Source organism: Rhinatrema bivittatum, chromosome 18 (genome assembly GCF_901001135.1).
Source record: "Rhinatrema bivittatum chromosome 18, aRhiBiv1.1, whole genome shotgun sequence".
In the NCBI taxonomy this organism is placed as follows: Eukaryota; Metazoa; Chordata; class Amphibia; order Gymnophiona; family Rhinatrematidae; genus Rhinatrema; species Rhinatrema bivittatum.
Window position 1 is genome coordinate 57,035,664 of NC_042632.1, and position 20,875 is coordinate 57,056,538.

The 20,875-nt window shown below is 45.5% G+C and overlaps 1 protein-coding gene across 2 annotated transcripts in view; it reads left to right on the forward strand.

Annotated features, from left to right (window-relative positions):
- The window catches only part of HTR4 (5-hydroxytryptamine receptor 4), a 153,748-nt gene extending 133,332 nt beyond the window's left edge, over positions 1-20,416 (forward strand). For both annotated transcript variants that reach the window (XM_029583275.1, XM_029583276.1), the window contains exons 5-6: positions 14,664-14,817; positions 19,781-20,416. In XM_029583275.1, coding sequence (XP_029439135.1) covers positions 14,664-14,817; positions 19,781-20,353 — 727 coding nt within the window. In that variant the 3' untranslated portion in view covers positions 20,354-20,416. The remainder of the gene's footprint in view (positions 1-14,663; positions 14,818-19,780) is intronic.
- Positions 20,417-20,875: the final 459 nt, after the last annotated feature.

Sequence of the window (20,875 nt, forward strand, 5' to 3'; positions counted from 1 at the left end):
CGGTAGTGAATACTTGCAGTAATGGAGGCCCGGTGCTGGAAATCAGCGCTGAGCACCTCTGCTCCTCTGCTCTGGCTCCATCTTCTGAATGTCGGCCTCATGCCCACCAAGAAAAGGTTCTGCAATCCGTTGCTGCACTGATTCGCTCTTGTAGCTGTACAGACTCTGCTTCCCTTATCTCCCACTCTCTGGGGAGGTGGTGGAATCTCTTACCCCCAAAACTGATCCTGGGGAACGGCGGGTTCTCTATCCCTCCCACCCCCGCATGTTTTCAGTCCGCGTGAAGGCTGGGGAAGGGGAGAAGCAGAGGGATCAGACAGGAAATGAAAATCTTGCAGCTTACATTCAAATTAAAAATCAGAGACACTCGGTTGCCTTCCAGTCAGTTTTTCATGTAATCAGCAAATGAACGCAGATCCTGAGTGCACTGCATTTGGGTTATACAGATGATGATGATGCTGGCGCCCCATCTTTAACTCCATTAAAATGTTGGGTTCAGCTCCAGCAGAAGATGCGTTTTACTTCTAATGAGCACAAAATGTGAGGATGTTTCACAATTAGCAATTTTTGAGTTATCAGTCTAAATGGTAAATCTGGCATATTCAGCCGCATATCAGGCCTGAATTTGCACTTCAAGCCCGTCAGATAATTCAGAATACGGCAGCACGATTGATTTCTGGGCATTCAATAAGAGAGAGAACCCATCGCTCCTACCTGACACTAAAATAAGAGGAAAAACTCAACCCAGGCAGAGATGAATGAAAGTTAAATGCCAGGTCCCAGGCTGGGTCCTGACTGAGAGGGAGGAGGAAAAGAACCTGCGGGCTCTGCTGCTTTGGGATTTGTGGGAATGTGGTCACCCCCCCTGCACATATAGCGTAAGAGACAGCAAAGAGAAAACAACGCCTAATGGTCCGAGTGCGTTTCCATCTGCAGAGACGATGCCCCGCTCTTCCTTAAATGCCTGGAAAATCAGTTCTTGTTGTATCCTGCTCGCTGCTGCTCTTAGAGAACAATAGATGTCTGTTTTCTGCAGAGAAACATTATTAGTCAGAGGAATTATCTGTAACAGCCCTCCGAGGACAAGCACTTAGCAGAAGCAGCTTTCAAAACAAGTCACCTTGAAGGGAAGCACTTGAGTTACACAGATCTGAGAGGAGAACAAAGCAAAAGCAGGAGGGTCAGCCATCACCAAGAAACGGGATGTGGCACGGACAGGCCTGGGCACGAGGTCCTTCTGCACCTCAGCATGAACAGCTGCATTCAGCACAGGCAAGTTCTAGCGCCGTTCTGCACCGGCGGTCTCCTTCCCGTCTGGCCGGCTGATTCCCGGGATTTGTACTGGGAAGGGCTTACAATGCCCAGTACCTCATTCTGCTGATAACTGCACGGCTCGTGTCACATTGGGCTGGGCTGAAACTGATTCCTGCGGATGTTTCAGGAAGGCATTTTCCTTCCCTTTCATCCAATATCCAGACAGGGTCTGAAGCTAAAGCAGAACAAGCATGAAATGGGATTTTAGTTTACCTCCAAAAGGCACTCAATTATCACCTAAAGGATTTCCAGAATGTATTGACTTTGGGAGGATTTCCTACCTGATAAAAGTTGAGTATTTTGGTAAGGCCTCCTCTCTTTCTCTTTACAGTATGATCACGTCCTGTGGATACTCTCCAGATACACTGTTCAGTAGTTCCTGTACCTCACACTTCAGTCCCACTGCAGATAGTCTGGTCAATAGTTACTCTTCAGCACTAATTTAAGTGCATTGTAAAGGTTATGACGATGTACCTATACTGTCATGGTGCAGTTACATTAGCACATCTGGATTGGCCTATCGGGGGATTGGGCATCCCCCGGTGGGCTGGTCCTCCAGTCATGTGGTCTGCCGTGCGCGGCCGTGATGGAGCCACGCTCGGCAGACCACGTGATGTGTCCTGGGCGGTGAATCCCTGGGCCGGTCTTCCTCGGGAATCCACCGCTGGCCACTGCTATTGATTGCATCAGTAACATGGGATCTTCTTAGTGTTTGGGTTATTCCTAGGTTCTTATGGCCTGGATTGGCCTCGGTTGGAAACAGGATGCTGGGCTTGATGGGCCCTTGGTCTGACCCAGCATGGCAAGTTCTTATGTTTTGCTTTGGGATATCCCAGAGCTTCCATCGTGCTCAAGACCCAGAAGATTCTGCTTCAAAGAAAATCTGAAAATATTTAAAAGATTTCCCTTGCAACCAAAGTGAGAAATCTGCCAAAGTGAGAAATCCCCTGGTTTCCAGACTCAGTTACAAAGTCATTTACCATGAACCAAATTCACTTTCAAAATGTATTCCTTTCACCTCCTTAGCTCTGAAAGAGATTTAGAAACTATAAAATATTGCAGACAGATTCACTAGAGCGCTGAATGCAAAGACAGACGGTGGGAGTCATCCCCGAGGAGCCTGAATCCTAGGAGGTGACGGGGATAGTGCTGGCATCCAGACATTTTATCATGATAATTATAAGATCATTTTTTTCAGAGTACGTTTTCTCACTTACCAGAAGCAAATGACCTCTTACGACTGCTAATCTACACTCGTAGCTCTCCCTATAGAATTGGTCCTATGGAGACCTGGGTGTATTTTTTTTGCCCAAATTTCACAGAGCAGGTGTAATTTTGACCTCTGCTGCAGGAAAGACACTTTCAGAATGACTTCTCTTCCAATTGCAGTTTTGTCTGTACAGGGTAATGTAATCATGGCCTTTCTGCTCGGTTTATTGCTTTTATTTCTAGGTGATATACTGGACCATGGGCAAAGTGCTTCACTATAACACGACTGCGCTCCAAAAGCAGGCACCAGAATTTTAATTCTGCCACAAAACTATTCCATCTGTACTTAGAAGAAAAATAGTCATTAAGATTCCCCTGTTTTTACTTCAGAGTTTTATTCCATTCCTGAAGAGAGCTAAGGATTTGAAGGCTCCTCTGGTTATCCGCTGTGTCATAAAATGAAGACCTGTAGTGCGACTATATCAGCAGCAGGGCAGTACATCTCAGGTGGAGGGAGTGGGATAAAACCCTGGAGAACATAGAAAACAAATACTGTGTGAAAGGAAGGTCTGGCATACGAGTATAGAGCACGCAAAACCTTCCCGGATCTCTCTCTCTCTCTCACACACACACACACACCACGATACTTTGGATCTCTGTTTTTATATAATTAGCCATCAAACCTTTCTTTAATCCACAGAATGTTGTGCATATGGATGCTGCTTGCTGTGTTTGGGTTTCTCACAGAGAGCGAGTTTCTTCAAATGGGTTTGTTTTCTAAAGGAATGAAGCTCATTTGTGAGCCAGGGTATATTGGGAATGTTCCCAGTCTCTCAGCTTTACTGCTAATGCCCTTCATAGTACTTGCACTGTGCTGAAGAGAGCCTCGTCCTGCAGGTCACAGGGTGTAGTTTATAGCAGCACAACAAGGTGTGCCTGGAAATGCCTCTCAATTAGGCCAGTGGCTCCCAATATGATGGGGATATTTCTACACCATTCTGCCTCCCTGATTATCTCTCGCTACTCAAGGATCTTTGCTTTCTCCATAAGACGCACAGAATAGTTGCTGACATCTTGTGTTTTTCTCCTTCCCCACAAGATCTGGTTTTCGTGCATCGATCTTCCTGTCGGTGGGAATAGGAACGACCCAGGTGATCAGAGCTTCATTGCTCGCTTCTGTCCTTTTAATGTTGTGCTCCCAGTGTGTCTGGTACATCGATGCTATAATGTTTGCACAGTTTCCAGTGAATGAGCCGTGGTATCTTGTTGTGCCTCTCTGTATGCAGGCCTTCTGCCATCAGCGCGTCACGTCCTGCGGTGAGACACCTAACCGTTTCCAGTTCTCGTCTGCAGAATCTGCATTTATACGTTTTATTTGTCTTTTCTATGCTGGCTGTGAACTACTTTGTCCGTAGTCCACTATCCTGTGCTGCACTTACCAATCTCTCATCCGCAGATCTGAGTTCACCACTATTCTGTCAAATCTTGATGCACATGGAGTTTATGGCGTATGTTCTACACTTCCCATTGAATTTCTGCTTCTGCCAATGATCCTTCCTTGTTTGCTGAGCAGACTGGTTAAAGAGCTTTTTTCTCTAGTTTTCTAACTGTAGCTTTATGTGCTGATGGATTTTCAGTCATTCCCTCTGTTCGCTAGAGCGATTGTCCAAGCTTAAGGACTGAGGCTGATGATGCTCTCTTTTGTAGTTCAGCACTTTTTGAGTATTTGGGTCTGATACCATTAAGTATTCCTGAAGGCCTACGATGGTAGCTCTGTAGGTGAAATCAATTTCAATAAGAGCTGTACTGCCTTCAGCTCTAGGGATGTACTGGTTTTCACAGATATTTATGGGGCCCTCTAAGCACATCCTCTTGGCCTTTTCCTGCCTCCCACCCTCTCTCTCTACACTGTCTTTGCCCTATCTGTTCTCTCCCTTGGGATGACATTGCAGAGGACCATTTCCACCCTCTCTCTACGCTGTCTTTGCCCTATCTGTTCTGTCTCTTGGGATGACATTGCAGAGGGCCATTTCCACGCTGTCTTTGCCCTATCTGTTCTGTCCCTTGGGATGACATTGCAGAGGGCCATTTCCACGCTGTCTTTGCCCTATCTGTTCTGTCCCTTGGGATGACATTGCAGAGGGCCATTTCCACCCTCTCTCTCTCTACGCTGTCTTTGCCCTATCTGTTCTGTCCCTTGGGATGACATTGCAGAGGGCCATTTCCACTCTCTCTCTATGCTGTCTTTGCCCTATCTGTGCTGTCCCTTGGGATGACATTGCAGAGGGCCATTTCCACCCTCTCTCTCTGCTGTCTTTGCCCTATCTGTTCTGTCCCTTGGGATGACATTGCAGAGGGCCATTTCCACCCTCTCTCTCTACGCTGTCTTTGCCCTATCTGTTCTGTCCCTTGGGATGACATTGCAGAGGGCCATTTCCACCCTCTCTCTCTCTCTACGCTGTCTTTGCCCTATCTGTTCTGTCCCTTGGGATGACATTGCAGAGGGCCATTTCCACCCTCTCTCTCTACGCTGTCTTTGCCCTATCTGTGCTGTCCCTTGGGATGACATTGCAGAGGGCCATTTCCACCCTCTCTCTCTACGCTGTCTTTGCCCTATCTGTTCTGTCCCTTGGGATGACATTGCAGAGGGCCATTTCCAATCACACCACTGGCAACGGGACAAAGCCTGCTGAATAGCGAGTCATAGGAAGGGACCAGGCGGCATTGCCACGTTGGACACAGGCCTATGTCTACATCTATGTGCCAAGCTTTATCCCTCTGAAAGCTGACAGGTTACTGCTAAAACTCTTGCCTAACAGACAAAGTTTATACAGACAGAAATGTCCCATTTACGTTCCTGTATGTGTGTTTATTTTGTAATGCGTTTTGTGGCCAGGAGCCCTCCTGGAAAAGTGGCAGATTTCCCAGCGACTGAGTGTCTTGGTTTAGTGGTAGAAAGCCAAAAGGCACGAACAGCTCTTTTGGACACAGAGGTGCTCGTTGCTGGAGGAACATTTCGAGGGTAGGGAGCAGAGTTTAGTTATTTATTTATTTTATTTATTTGTGTTTTTCTATACCGGCATTCACGGCAGTTCGTATCATGTCGGTTTACATAAAACAAGGGGTGAGCAATACATTATAACGTACATAGCTAAAACGTAAGAGTATACATTACAAAAGTATAACAAGTGCGTAGAAGAAAAAGTTACAATAAAACAGGGGTTATTCTAACTGGGATTAGAGTTAGAGGAGAGATAAAAAGTTTAACAAGAAGTAAAACATTGTAGTGATTGGTTGGTATTGTCTGTTTCAGTTTAATAGAAGATGCTCAGTGTTGCTGCATTTGATGGAAGTGAATCATTAAGGGTCCGGAAATGCTTTCATGAACAGCCATGTTTTAAGTCTCTTCCTGAAGGTTGGAAGACATGGTTCCTGTCGTAATTCTAAGGGGATTGAGTTCCATAGTGGGGGACCTGCTGTGGAGAAGGCCCGATCTCTCAATGTTATATGTTGGGTGGTATTGTTGTGAGGTACTTGTAGATATTCTCTATATGCTTCTCTGATGGGTCTGTTGGAGGAATGTTTTTTGAGAGCTATTTGTAGATGGAGTGGAGCCAGTCCATGGATATTTTTGTAGATTGTGGTGAGGGACTTATGAATTATTCTGTAGTGGATTGGTAACCAGTGAAGGTCTTTGAGGACTGGTGTAATGTGATCTCTTCTCCTTTTGTTTGTTAGAATTCTTGCTGCCGTGTTCTGTATCATTTGGAGAGGTTTAGTGTGGGATGATGGGAGGCCTAGAAGGATAGAGTTGCAGTAATCAATTTTCGCAAATATTATTGCTTGGAGCACTGTTCTATAATCATGGAAATGAAATAGGGGTTTTATTCTTTTTAATATGTGCAGTTTGTGGAAGCAGTCTTTGGTTGTTTGGTTGATAAACGATTTTAAATTTAGCCGGTTGTCTATAGAAACTCCTAAATCTCTTACTTTTGAGATTTGCAAGTTGGCTGGCGGGTTTGTAGTGATTTTGCAATTATCTGGAGAGATTAGCATGAATTCGCTTTTTGATTGGTTTAGAATAAGATTTAAGCTGGATAAGAGATCGTTAATTTCTTGAAAACAGTTTTCCCAAAGTTCTAGAGCTTTAGTGATGGATTCTTTGATGGGGATCACAATCTGGACATCGTCGGCGAATATGAAGTGTTTGAGGTTCAATTTGTTTAGCAGTTGGCAAAGCGGGAGAAGGTATAAGTTGAAAAGTGTTGGTGAGAGAGAGGAACCCTGAGGAACTCCTTGTGAAGATGGGTATCTGGGGGATTCTTTGTTGTGGATTTTAACTTTGAAACCTCTGTTTTCTAAGAATGTCTTGAACCATGTTAGTGCTGATCCTGCAATACCGATGTTTGCCAGTTGCTTTAGTAATATGGCGTGGTTAACAGTATCGAAAGCTGCCGATAGATCCAATAAAATCAGTAGGAAGGCCTGTCCTTTGTCGAGGCCCAGTATAATGTAGTCAGTCAGTGAGATTAGAAGGGATTCTGTGCTTGAAGCTTTTCTGAAACCAAATTGAGTAGGGAATAGAATTTTGTGTTCTTCTATGTATTCAGATAGTTGTGTGTTAACTAGTTTCTCCATCACCTTGGCAATGAAAGGCAGTTATCTCGGAAGGCACCGGATTCTCAGGTTGGGACCGTGGTCACACGATTTCCCCCGCTCTACTCTGCCTGTATATTTCAGGGAGGGAGCACTTTTCATGGTTTCCACTGTGCGTTCCTTTCTTCGACCTCTGAATCACAAACTCCTTTCACTGGCAGGTTTGAGCAGGAACTGCTCAATAGATTCAGAATGAATCCCTCGTTCTCTGCCTTGCGCCTTTAATCTTCTCTCGCCTTCTTCTGTGCCCTTTGCAGTCTGGAGTGAGAAGGCAGTGCTTGACCGGCTGAGTAATTTGCTACACATTTATCACTCTATGAACTGAAAATAATTTCATTAAACACAGGTTACCGCCATCACAGAAAGATAAAAGGATAATGAGTTTTAAAAACTCTGCTGACATTTAATCCCAGGAGCATAAATGGGGTCTTAGTCCTGGAGCTGAATAAAAGGACATAAAGCTGTAGGTGCATTGCTCTGGGCTTTGTGTGGTCTCTATTGGGCTCACCCTGAAATAACACTCTGATATTGTAAACTGTGCCCCAGGTCACTTCTCTTCAGAATTTATATCGCAGGAGCCAGAATGAGTCATTAAAATGGAGATGGATTGGATCTATGATGGAGAGAGATTTGCAGAAAGTACATGGAGCCCCTGTCCCGGTCAGCTCTAGGTACAAGGGGAGGGTCATGGAGCACACAAGGCCCCATGAGCTCCCGGGAATCCCGCACGGGGGTGGAGACTTTTCAAGTTCCTTAGGGTCTTGTTCTCCCTGGTGCTCTTCTGCACACCAGTCCAGTCGCACCAAGAACAACTCTTCACTCCTAAGCCGGTTGATAGGAAAACAAAGTGCAACACACACGCACACTAGTTGATAGTGCACAACAGCAAGCAAAGTCCAAACATGTCACAAAATCCAAGTATATACTGTGTGCTCTCCCAAGACTGGTAAGCTCCAAGGGGCGGGTACCCTTCCGCCCTGGGCCCTCCCAGTACCTTGTGGGTGATAGAATATTCTTCTTTTTACACAGTAGAGCCTCTTACTGCTTTGACTCGGGATTTTCTCCTCTTACACCTCATCCAGTTCTATACAGAATCTCTGGAAATTCTCCATATTTTGGACTCCTGTGAATGCCTCCTCCTGGATTCTTCCCTCTAAGGAAGGTCTGGCCACCCTCTCCCCAGGTCCCAGCCACTTTCACTGAGCAGGACCTCTCCTCCTCCTCCTCTGGCTGGTGAGATGCCATCTCGTGCAGGACCTCTCCTCCTTCCTCCTCCTCTGGCTGGTGAGATGCCATCTTGTGCAGGACTTTCTTTCTTTACTCCCCTGCCTCACAGCGGTGCAGGGATTTTATGCATTCTCATCCCCTCCCAATGGGGGGTGCTGTACCTCCCTAGCACACTGACGTCACTTCAGGGCAAGGTCTAAAGAAACCTTTGCCATACTCTGAGGGCATGCGGATCAGCTGAAGCCACTGACATGCTTGACTTGATTTATATTCTGCCTTTTCAGGCTCTTCAAAGTGAATGCATTTGGGTGCTGTAGGCCTTTCCCTGTTCCCAGAGGGCTCACAGTCTAAAATCCAGCATCTGTTCAGGGATTGGGCAGGACTATGGTGCCCAAATATTAAGAGGCAGAGCTAGCAGATAGGGGCAAAATCTGAGGACACGTCACACACGCCCCTGAGCATGCAGACGCTCTCCTTATGGAAACCAATTCCTGATATTTTTGGATGGTATTAGTAATTGAGTTGCCCACCACAGATTTTGCAGTGTCAGCATGAGGCTGAGGAAGAAAGGGCAGCTAGCCACAGGCTCGGGTCGTGCCTTCCACGTCAGTCAATGGGTGGAGGGATTTGATGTTGTTTGCTGCTTGGACTAGTGCTGTTCCTTATTCTGTGTAGTCCTGGATGTGGGAGAGGCTGGTTGCAAGTCACTTTTAATGGAGCTGGGGGATCAGTCTAAGCTCGGTATCCAGCACATGTTTGTAGAAACTCTGGTAGCCAGGGTCCATTAGTTTGAAGGGCTGCCTCTCTCGCTGAAGTGCCATTTTTCCTGAGCGTGTCTATGGAGAGTGAAGCAGCTGTTCCCTGGCACTTTTAGCACCGGGATAGCGCGTGCATAGAAACACAGACTGGAATGGTGGATAAACACCCCCACGCTCATGTGGTCTGCCCAGCCTTGCTTATCTACTTCAAGCACCACAGAGCCTACTTGACTTCCAGCTTTTCGCTTCCCTGCGACGGGGGATCCTGTGTTATCCCAGGTATTCTGGATTTCAGTTTTATTTTCACCACCACCACTGCTTCCTCTAAGAGGCTGCTCCACGCAGCCCTCAGTAAAAAGGGAACTGAGCTATAGCGTCGCCCAATGCCTGCTCTGAGATTTGTTAAAAGCACCCAGAGGGCCGGGTAATTCTGCAATCATTTCATGCTCTTGTGCATTAATGGTACCGACAGAATGACTGCACCCAGCAAAATCAGCAAATACAAAAACTGAGAAAAGGGAGAGTCAGTCGAGAAGGTAATGCACTCGGACGCTCTGCACAGCTGTTTTCCTTCTGTCCCACTCCAGGGGCCCTCTGACCCAAACTGGGTCTGCATCGGGAGCAGCTGCTCTTGCAGGAGAATTGGTGGCACGTTATACGAGGGTGGCCGTGCCCTGGATGGTGCTGGCCCTCTGAAGGGTGTGAAGAGCCGGCCAGTCTAGTTGTGGACCCCCCAACCCTTCTCTCCTTCTCAATTTTTCCCTTGCTAACCGGAGTTACGCAGAGACAGCGAGTCTGTGGCAGAGATGATAAATGTAATTTGCCAAAGAAAAGAGGTCTCTTATGGAATGACAGCTTCTGGGTGGCCAAATTGCACAGACCTCATTCTTTTCACGGCACGCCAGCTTGCTGTAAATCATTAGGAGCGCGTTAAATACTGTGAAAACTTGCAGTCTGACCAAGGAAGAAGGGCAGTGGAGCAGCTTAGCATCGAGGACATGAGGTGAAGAGCAGGCCTCATAATCAGGGTCCATAACCCAGACCAAAGAGAAGTCACCCCCGACAAACTTTACCGCACTCACAAAACATTTCAATGCTTTATGCAAAATGATTTAGCACGTTTTCAGTAAAAATGCCCCCAAGGAAACCTGAATATGCTTTGACTGAAGCATATTCAGGTTACTCACAGATGCCTGATTTACATCGCCTTCAAAGCGATGGAGATTTACGATTTATATCCCTCATAAAAGTGTGTGCTTGTTAGTTTTTTGTGGTTTCTTACATTGACTGAAGCATGAGCACGCTCAGTTCTCTTTAAGTCACGACGACTCCTGCCGGCTTCCGAGCTGTGCACAGCTAGGCCTGCTAGGATGCAAAACTTCAGAGCTGCGTGTAGGCCTGCTAGGATGCAAAACTTCAGAGCTGCGTGTAGGCCTGCTAGGATGGAAAACTTCAGAGCTGCGTGTAGGCCTGCTAGTCACTTGCCTAGTTTAGACAGGAGTCTGGTGCCTGCTGCTGAAAATCCCTGCTAAGCTCCTAACTTTGTTTCCCCATAGCCACCCACTTTTTGGGGTCCTTATTTTAGGGCTCGGCCCTAGTGAATTTTCAAAAGAACCAATTTAGGAGCCTAGACCCTTTTGAAAATTGAGCCCTATTTATTTCAGCGTACAAAACTGCAGATGGACTTTAAGACTCCAGCTAAGAGTTGCTCCAGTGCAGCATTTCCATGCGGGAGAGCACTGGCTCCATTGGACTGTGAAGCAGAAGATCAGGGTTCAGATCCAGCTTTTCAAGCTGGCACACCTTGTGAGAGATTTTGGGCAAGTGTCTTCATCTTCCATTGCCTCAGGTACCCAGTTAGATGCTAAGCTTTTGGGGCAGGGTCTCATACCTGCATGTAAAGCTCCCTGATGTCGGGGCGTTCTACAAAAGCAGAAGGAAATGCAAATATGTAGGATCGGCCTGAGACGTGAGGTAGTGCTGTGCCAGCAACCTGCCATAAATGAGAGAGGAACCCACGGCTCTCAAGTAACACTCGGTTTATCTTGACTTCCCTTTTTTCTTTTTAATCAAACTTCTATTTTCAGTTGTGCCTTTGGTATTTAGAGTTATAAATTTGAAGCAGAGGGGAATGATAAATAAGCTTGCAGAGGGACCAAAATTGGTACTTCTAAGTTGCATCTTAACAGCTTTGTACCTGTGCCTAACTTGTTTGTTGAAAAAGGCAGTCAGACAGGGCCCCTGCTGTTAGGGCTAGCTGCAGAGCTAGCACTCACAGCCTCGGGTTTTGAAGGCGATGTAAATCAGGCATCTGTGAGTAACCAGCAGCGCCGACGTTCTGCAGAATCTCACTCCCTCCTGGACAGAAGGTCGTTGCGCAACTTGGGCCCATGTGCAGGAAGGAAGCAGAGAGCACTGGAGGCCATGCAGGGATTGCAGTCTGATGGGGCAGAACATGCAGGCAAGCCTGGCACCCCAAGATAAACATGGCGGCCCGCATCTTCAGCTCTGAGCGCTAACTGCAGACTTACGTCCCTCCCTTGCTCAAGGTACCTTTAAAAAAAATGTTCAAGATACACCCACATAACCTTACCCATTCCTCAAGGGAAGCCCGCTTCAAAATATTTGTTACACACACAAGTCACACATGCCCTCTGAATAAGAAACAAGGTGGAAGTTATTTTATCAGTGCTGTGCCAGACTGACTTTAGGAGACGGGCATCCGTATGAAATAGCTGAGATTTGTTCTTGGGAAAGGGAAGCCTCAGTCTTCTGTATCTGACCAGAGTCGGTCATGTCTCTGGGATGCTGGTGTCCAGCCATTGTCCTGCTTAGAGGTTCATTAGCCCGGTGGCGCCTCAGGAGGAGTGGAATGACTTCTGATGAGCCATTTGGGCTGCACTGAATAATACAAGCAGATGAATTGACATTTTGCTGGGCTAGGAACTGACTGACTCATTCTGAATCAAAAAATTACAACAGACCAGCTGAGTCCCTTCCTTGTATTAAAAATAACCAAAATGAGCAGTAGTGTGGCCTGTTCCTAATGTTCCCAGCCTCCTGCATGGTGGAGGCAGACTGTGTGGCTTACAGAGAGCAGCACTGCTCTGCATTTCCAGTCCATGTTGTGAAATTGTGGTTCAGACTTGGAGGCCAGTGAAAACATTGCACATTAAAGCACCCATGTCAATGGCATGCAAATAAGCTTTGTATTAATGTGGACGTTACTGCAGAACCTTAATGAAGCCTCCCTGAGCTATAGTTAACCTGTTTTTGTATTCATGGATCTGTATTCACTTTTCTGAGATTTCATGTGTGCTGTTTTGCTGTTTTCTTTTTCATGCACTCATTAGCTTAAAACTCTTGTGAGATAATTAAAGCACGGCAAGGGGAAATGTTCCTGGTGGATGGGCACGTTGTACCTGTCACTTTGTACTGATTTTCAAAGGAAAAAGATGAGTGAACATTTCCTTTCAAAATTTCACAGCTTGAAAGCACCTGCAGAGATTTATTTGCCCCTGCATTTCTGCAGATACTGTTTCTGATCAAAACTACAGGCGTGCTTATGAAAATCCAAAACTGAGTGTAGTTTTCTCCCCCCATCTACCCCCGCCCAGGTAAAAGTGCACATTTGTAGAACTGTGCATGTACCTTTACTCACACACAGGTTGGGCGATTCTCAGAGCCAATGTAGGCAGGTAAAATGCTTTTTATTCTCGGAAAAACCTTTAAAAATTGCCCTCAGTATATGCTGTAACCTGCATGAAGTAGATTGCTTGTAACATTTTTGAAGTGTACCTTAGTACATTAGCCTATTGGTTTTGCTAAGTTCCTGTTTGCATCTGTTACATGCCTGAGAAGTTCTGACTTCCTGTTTCAGAAACCCAGAAAACGGATAACTTATAGATAGAAACATAGAAATGACGGCAGAAGGAGACCAAATGGCCCATCTAGTCTGCCCCGCAAATTTTCTCTCTCATACTTATCTGTTTCTCTTAGCTCTTGGTTCTATTTCCCTTCCACCCCCACCTTTAATGTAGAGAGCAGTGATGGAGCTGCATCCAAGTGAAATATCTAGCTTGATTAGTTAGGGGTAGAAGCCGCCGCAATAAGCAATCTGCACCCATGTTTATTTGTTTTACCCAGACTGTTATACAGCCCTTATTGATTGATTTTCTTCTCCCATGCCGTTGAAGCAGAGAGCTATGCTGGATATGCATCGAAAGTGAAGTATCAGGCACATTTGGTTTGGGGTAGTAACCGCCGTAACAAGCCAGCTACTCCCTGCTTTGCGAGTGCGAACCCTCTTTTCTGGATGTGTGAAGTATCAGTTTTTCTTCTCCCCTGCCGTTGAATCAGAGAACTATGCTGTATATGCATTGAAAGTGAAGTATCAGGCTTATTTGATTTGGGGTAGTAACTATCTGACTAAAGTTAGCCAGATAAGCTATGCAGGATAGTCAGAGGCTAATTGTGCCTGTGAATATTTGCAAATAGTTGTTTGGCTGTAAATGGGATACTTTCCTTTCAGACACTTGCATGGGTAAAGGGCATTTACACTTGTAAAACCCAATTTTAAGTATGTAGATGCTTTTTAAAATGAGGCCTTTAGTGCATAAATGGACTTTTGAAAATTGCTCAATATATACCACTTTTAAACATGTAAATCCTTTTGAAAACTGCCCCTATAAGTTTGAATGAAAAAAATGTATTTTGCAACATAGGGAGAATTACATAAATTTCATGGGATATAGGGATGCTGTCTTGGTATTTTACTCTTTCCTATATTTTGTTCTTAGATTGTATTTTTGTAAACGTTTGCTGATTAACTAACTAATCTCGATATCCCATGAGTTACTTGGAAGTCTGTTTGATATATCGGTGGTAAATTATAGCACTTTATTACCTGTTATGCTGACATATTGTGTTATTATACAGTCACACAGTACTATGATTATAATTTGGATGTTTAGCTCCTCTTTCCAAATGATTCTTAAGGCGGTTTATAGCATTTTTAGAATTGAAGTACAGTAAGCCCCTTCCCTGACGAGCTTACAGCCTTAGCAGGTACCTGAGGCAGTGGAGCAGAGTGACTAAGTGTGGACGTGACAGCTGACCCCTGGATTCCCTGGCCCTCGGCCTGCTGCTCTAACCTAAGCACTGGGCCACTTTTTCTCCATCTTAGCAATGTAAATCGTATGCGTGTTTGAAGTTTAAATGTAAATAAAATACCTGCTGGTAGGGAATTGGGCAGAGATTGGTTGCGTTCAGCCAAGGTCTACCCTTACCAAGTGTTTACGTTCCCTTTCAGTTTTGGAAGGAAAGAACAGAGTAGAAAATTGGGAACCAGACTGTCCGCCATAGAGATGGCTGCATTTATGTTGAAATATTTTAATTGTACCTGATAACATGTTTGGGTTACGTGGAGGCTGTTTAGGCTTTGATGTGGGCAGGGTTTGCACTCACGTGTTCTTGTCCTGTCTCCCTCTCTCCTTGAAGGTATTACGCTATCTGCTGCCAGCCGTTGGTTTACAGGAACAAGATGACCCCGCTGCGCATTGCGTTGATGCTGGGAGGGTGCTGGGTGATCCCCATGTTTATTTCTTTCCTCCCGATTATGCAAGGCTGGAACAGCATCGGCATCGTGGACCAGGTGAGCCGGAAAACTTTACTTTCCATTGAGCTTTGCTTCAGGAGTCCCTGGAAATGGAGAAACGAATTCTCTGCGCGCAGACCACGGGCGCTAGCGCGGGCATTCCCCGTCGCGGGACTCTTCTAGGGCCGAGAAGGAGGGGCGAGGGATCTGAGAGGAGGGCGATCGTCTTGCCAAGGCTGGGCAGCGAAAAATTCTTATTGAAACACTTAAATTGCTCTTTAGTCACCTTTTTAGTGATCAGTACAAGAGTTGTAGCCCCTGTCCGATGACTTTGCCCGCCCACCTGCCTCAGTTCACCTGAGGATTTACATCTGGGGGTGGGGGATGTCAAAGCTGAACGCCATTTCCCGCGCCAGCTGTTCACAGGCGTCCTCCATGGTCGTGGCGCGTCCTGGCCCTGCCACACGGATCTTCCGTAGAGAAGCCTTGGGCGTCACCGTCATTCCACGATCGCAGAGCTGAGGGGCTCGCCCAGGGGAAACCTTAGGACGCTCGACGTGGCTGGGCAGTGCCCGATATCCGTGGTCCTGATGCAGCTAAGATTCAGGGCTCCTGGGCGCGCAGTCCTCTTCCGCCACCATCTTCCCACAAGGCCTGACCCTGGAACCTCCTCTGCCCTCCCTCTTTCACCGGGCTACGTTTTGCATAAGTAAAAAGTTAACGTAGAAAAAACGTAGCCGTTGAATTAAAGGATTTTGTTCAGGCGTGTGAAAAGTTACCTGGACAAACCCTTTTGAATCAGACTTCAGCGGTTTCTATACTCGTCAGGGACATGGCCAATGAACTTAGTAGCTCGATGGTTTTGGTAGTCGGATTAGACATCAGGGATGCGTCTTGGAATTCTTTTTTTTTTTTTTTTGTCTCCGGGACACAAAAATTCAATGTTATCAATTCTGTGCTGTGGGAAATAGCAAATCATTTCCTATCGTCTGACTGTAATGAGCTTTTTGCTTTTGCATACATGAAAAGGTATAAAAAGGTATGAGAGAGATTATTGCAAGAGCAGCTTGCAAGTGTTGCAGTGCATTGGAGGTGACGGAGCCCAGACAGTAAGAGAATTCCAAACCCAACTGTGATAAATGAGAAGGGGACGATTCATTGTTAATAATTACTTCTCTCAAGCATCTCCATCTTCATAGACTTGTTTGGTCATCCTGGAATCATTCTTAAGGAAACAGAACCAAAACAAATGACCGAGTTTTTGCCAGGAATCATTCGTGGCTCTAATGAATTCTTAATTTGCCTTGCATGCCATGAATATTTTAGCTTGTTTCTTCCGTTTGCAGTCTTAACAATCAAGTAAAAATCCCTCCGGTGCTGTTCTCACTGAAGGGGGAAGTGTGGGAATGCTCATAGTTCAGGATATCCTAAGCACCGCTGGCACTTCCTCTCCATTAATCTCGCCTATATTTTTGTTGGAAGGCTTCGGGAGTTGGAGGCCAGTGCTCTGGTAAAAGCAGTACAGGAAATAATAATGGCATTCCCTGAAAGTCTCCACTTTGCTAATGGCCACAGTTTTTTGGGTTTATGCCTGGTGTGTCCTCTGTTTTATGTTTCATTTTCTTCTTATCCTCTGGCAGTGATTTGATTGCAATAACATTTCACTGCAGTTGGAGTGAGAGCTGCTAGGTAGCTTTTGGGTTTTTTTTTTAAAGAATGTTTGCAAGATCCCTTATCTAATCAAGGTGAATCAGAAAACAGAGGTGAAAAATGTAGTAGGAATTATTTGAGGGTGTGATGAGAAGGAGAGGTCTGGGGGGTTTGTATGACAGCCCTCTGAGAATAAAGATGGGGTCGCCTGTTGGCAAATGAACACATTGGCTCAGGGCCAGGTTTAAGATTTTAGTGCCCATAGGCAGAGGCCATAGAGGTGCCCTCTGAAGCTGTCGCCACAGGGTCCTAAAGCAAGCAGAAGAAGGCTCCTTTTGGGCCTGGATATTTGGCCCTCTAGGCAGTTGCCTGCATTGGCTCGCAGTAATCTGTGGAGTCATCGATACAAGAGAAACCTATCAGACCACACAAAGAAGTAAGCATGTGCCTTGTACTGACCTGATCGCACCCATTACTTATCTGCACTGCACATCCCAAGCCGCATCAATCACATGGTGCAGCTCTAAAGGGGGACAGAGCTGTGCTCTAAACTCAACGAATGTTACAAGCTTAGTGAGCTCATCTTTTTCTGTATTTTTCCTTGCCCCATCTGTTTTCAATGGACAGAAGTGAGCCCCAGTCACTCCTGCCATGCCACGACTGTTTTCCAAAATGGCGCTGCCAGACCCGGGATATGGTACAACAAAATGTTGCCAGCCTCGGGTCTGCCAGCGCCGTTTTTGAAAAATAGCAGCAGTGAGGAAGGAGTGACCAGGGTTCAATCCTAAAAGGAAGGGACATCTTGTTCGCTTTTTCTTTTGTTTAATTTAGAAAATGTAATAGCCATTTCCTATTTCATTTCAAATGACAGCGCATCCCTGGAAGGTCCAAGGAATCTTTAGCCTGTGCCTTAGGTTCCAAGTATGCATCCACTTTTACCACATGGCACGATCTAATTCTCAAAAAGAAACAACCTGGCTTGAAGGGGAGCAGTCAAGATGGCGGCATGACGGCAGCATGGCTCTGAGTTGCTCTGTTTCCTCTGTTTAAAGCCATGCAAATGAAGGGGAAGTTCAGGATTTTTGCTCTGGAGCCCCTGCTCCTCCCCAGTTGGCGTTCCATCCCTGAGTTTGCTAACCTAACTCCTGCTATCAGGGACGTGATCCCCATTCCCAGGCTCATGAGAGGAGTTTCGAGCTCATCCGGGGAAGCATCTTTTGAGTCTCCTAGATCATTGCCCACCTTGTGAATGGCACTCGTGAATCTGACTGATGTAACTGGCGCTGCATCAGAGGAAATTGCACCCAGCAGAGTGTTGGGACCAGCGGTATTGCCATCAGAGGATGTGAATTCCTCTCTGGATCTCCTGGAAGGTTTGCAATCGATATTTTACCTAGGAGTCAGTCTACTACTATTTTTTTTTCTCCTTTGGTACCGATTCAGCGTCCTAATTCTGGCAGTTTACAGACTGCAGCTCTAATTTCCAAACCGGCCGTGGTGGCTTTGGACTCCATATGGGGGTTGGTGGCTAAGTTGGGTTCAGAATTTCATGAGTGCTCTATTGAGGTTTCTTCAATGTCTTCAAGATTAGATTCCCTGACTCAGGATCATAACTCAGTTGGTGGATCATACTGACAGGATTCAAACTTTGGAAGAAGACAGGAAAACCATCCAGAATGTCAATGCTATGATCCAGGAACCTTAACCAGAAAAGTGAAATTTGTTGAAATTCACTTAAAGCGTCTAAATTTGCAGTTTTTAAAATTTCCTAAAGTGATTGGGGAAATGCCAAGAATCGGCTTGCGGAAGTACTTAACCCAGAAAATATTCTTTTAAGTGTCTTGTTTTCTTCTGTTTCAATGCTCTGCTGCTAAGGAGGTGCATTCCCCACCTGATTTTGCAAACGACTGCATTCCTGGAATCTTCCACTTTTGAGATTGTTGAAAGAGCGACATCGTTGGTTTTTATGAGCAAGATATTAGTTTGGTTATGCACAATTACCTTCAGAATATGAAGGTAAATTTCACGGGTCAGTTTATACAAATGTTTCCAAGTCTTGCTAAAGTTACTCAAGAGAGAAAGGGATTTTTAGTTTTGCTCAGGAAATTGTCTCTTGGAGCATCCCTTACGTTAAGATATCCTTGTAAATGTATTAAGCTAAATGCCGATTGCTATATTTTCTTTGGCCTTGAGTAATTGAGAGCATTTATAGATTCTAGGAAACTGCTTTTGTCTTCTGCCCAAAATGTGGTAATTAGATGGCTTGTCTTTTTCGGGAGGTTTACGTGCTTGCTACGGCTGTTTCCTTCTTTGCTTTTGGAATGCTTTTTCCATGTTTTTCTCAGTTTGTTCTCCTACCACTTGATACTTTGATTTGTGGTCTAACTTGGCTTATTATATCTTTGTATTTGTTTCTATGCTTGCTGTGTGAAGTATGTTTGCTTTGTAATTATTATAAATGATTGATAAATATAAAGTTTAAAAGAGAAACTACCTGGTGTGAGCCGCACATGTACTGGGGGCAGGCACGCCCTGTGCTTTCTATTTGTACGGGGGGAGGGTGAAATGGTGCTTGTGTATGTGCTGTTTTTCTCCCTCCCCAAGCTGAAACTCCACCCCAAGAAGACTGACAATTTACGCTGCTAAATTGCTCTTGTGAAGTATTGGCACTGAGCAGTAATTAGCTGGACCATGTGCTACAAGCCGGGTGTTACCCTTGCAGTCTGAATGATATGAACGTGCTTTCTCTTTCCTGTTCAGTGGAAAATGTCATCACTTATCTCATGAATAAATCTTTATATCACTCCAGCTGAAGAGGCATTGACGTGTCCCGATGTGATAATGAAGCTGGTGTAGCACTCTGTCATTCATAGAAGAGTTTCCCCTGTATCTCGTATTCGTTCAGAGCTGTGTGCGCCGTCATGTCAGAAAGGATAAGTAGGAGTAGTAATATGATGAAAATGTAAAAGATGAAGGGGAATACATGAGTAAGTTAGTGAATGGCTAGGCCTGAGAATGATGAATGGGACTTCCACTCTATTAACGAGTACAGGCTATCAGCTTTTAATCCTGGGGGGGGGATAATGGTTAGGCAGATCACCCTCTGATCATGTGACCCAGGCATGCCCGTTTCTATCTCAAATCCTTCATCTCTCCCACACCGTCATCAATGAGTGAGTGAGTTAGTGGCATTAGCCGGTGAATAAATGAGTCCATTAAAGGCTGCTATGTTTGCGTGCGAAAGAGGGGGATCAGTGTGGAGCAGAGGAAAGCCTGTAAATAAATGTATTCAACTGGCATTTTTTGATCAGTCATGTCTGAAATTCTTCAGCTCTATAGGAGCCATAACAAGCTCCTTTCTCTCTTTCAGATAGAGAAGAGAAAGTATAATAAAGACTCTAACTCCACCTACTGCATCTTCATGGTGAACAAGCCTTACGCCATCACCTGCTCGGTGGTGGCCTTCTACATTCCATTCTTCCTGATGGTGCTGGCGTACCACCGGATTTACATCACCGCCAGGGAGCACGCGCGCCAGATCAGGGTGCTCCAGCGAGCTGGAGCCCCCACCAACCACCGGCAGCAGCATCCTGACCAGCATAGCAGCCACAGGATGAGGACTGAAACCAAAGCCGCCAAGACCCTCTGCATTATTATGGGCTGCTTCTGCCTCTGCTGGGCACCGTTTTTTGTCACGAATGTAGTGGATCCTTTCATTAACTACAGTGTTCCTGGGCAGTTATGGACGGCATTCCTTTGGCTGGGCTACATTAACTCAGGGTTGAACCCTTTCTTGTATGCCTTTTTGAACAAGTCCTTCAGACGTGCCTTCCTCATCATTTTATGCTGTGGGGATGAACGATACCGAAGGCCTTCTATCTTGGGACAGACTATTCCATGTTCAACCACAACTATAAATGGATCAACGCATGTGCTAAGGTGAGTGCCTATCATACAATATAGATTGTACCTTAACTAGAGAAAGTACTGCAGTGTGTGTCTTCAATATTCCAGTGGGCTTTGGCGCAAAAGAGCTGTTTCTTTAATGTGCATTTATCACAGAACATATGCTTGAATCTTCTACATGTGTGTGTATGTGTAAAACTTTAAAATGTTCCAGATACCCACGGTCAACTCCATTTATTTACACAGAGCCACCCACAAACTTCACAGAAACCTGCAGCTTTGAAGTGCATTCTCTTCACTCTTCCTCTCTCTCAGGATATAGACAGATATATCTGTGTGTGTATAGTGAGAAGTTAATGGTATTACTGAGGAGTTATATTCACTGATGTTTTCATTGACAGATAGGGATGTGCATTCATTTTAAACGAATTAGCAAAATGCAACGAATAAGGGGCAATTCGTTTCAGGGTCCACAAAATAGACGTAGGGCGAGACCCAAAGTAGCCTGAGCATGATGCTGGGGCCTCCCTTAGGGCATAGGCTAAGGCCCAAAGCAGGG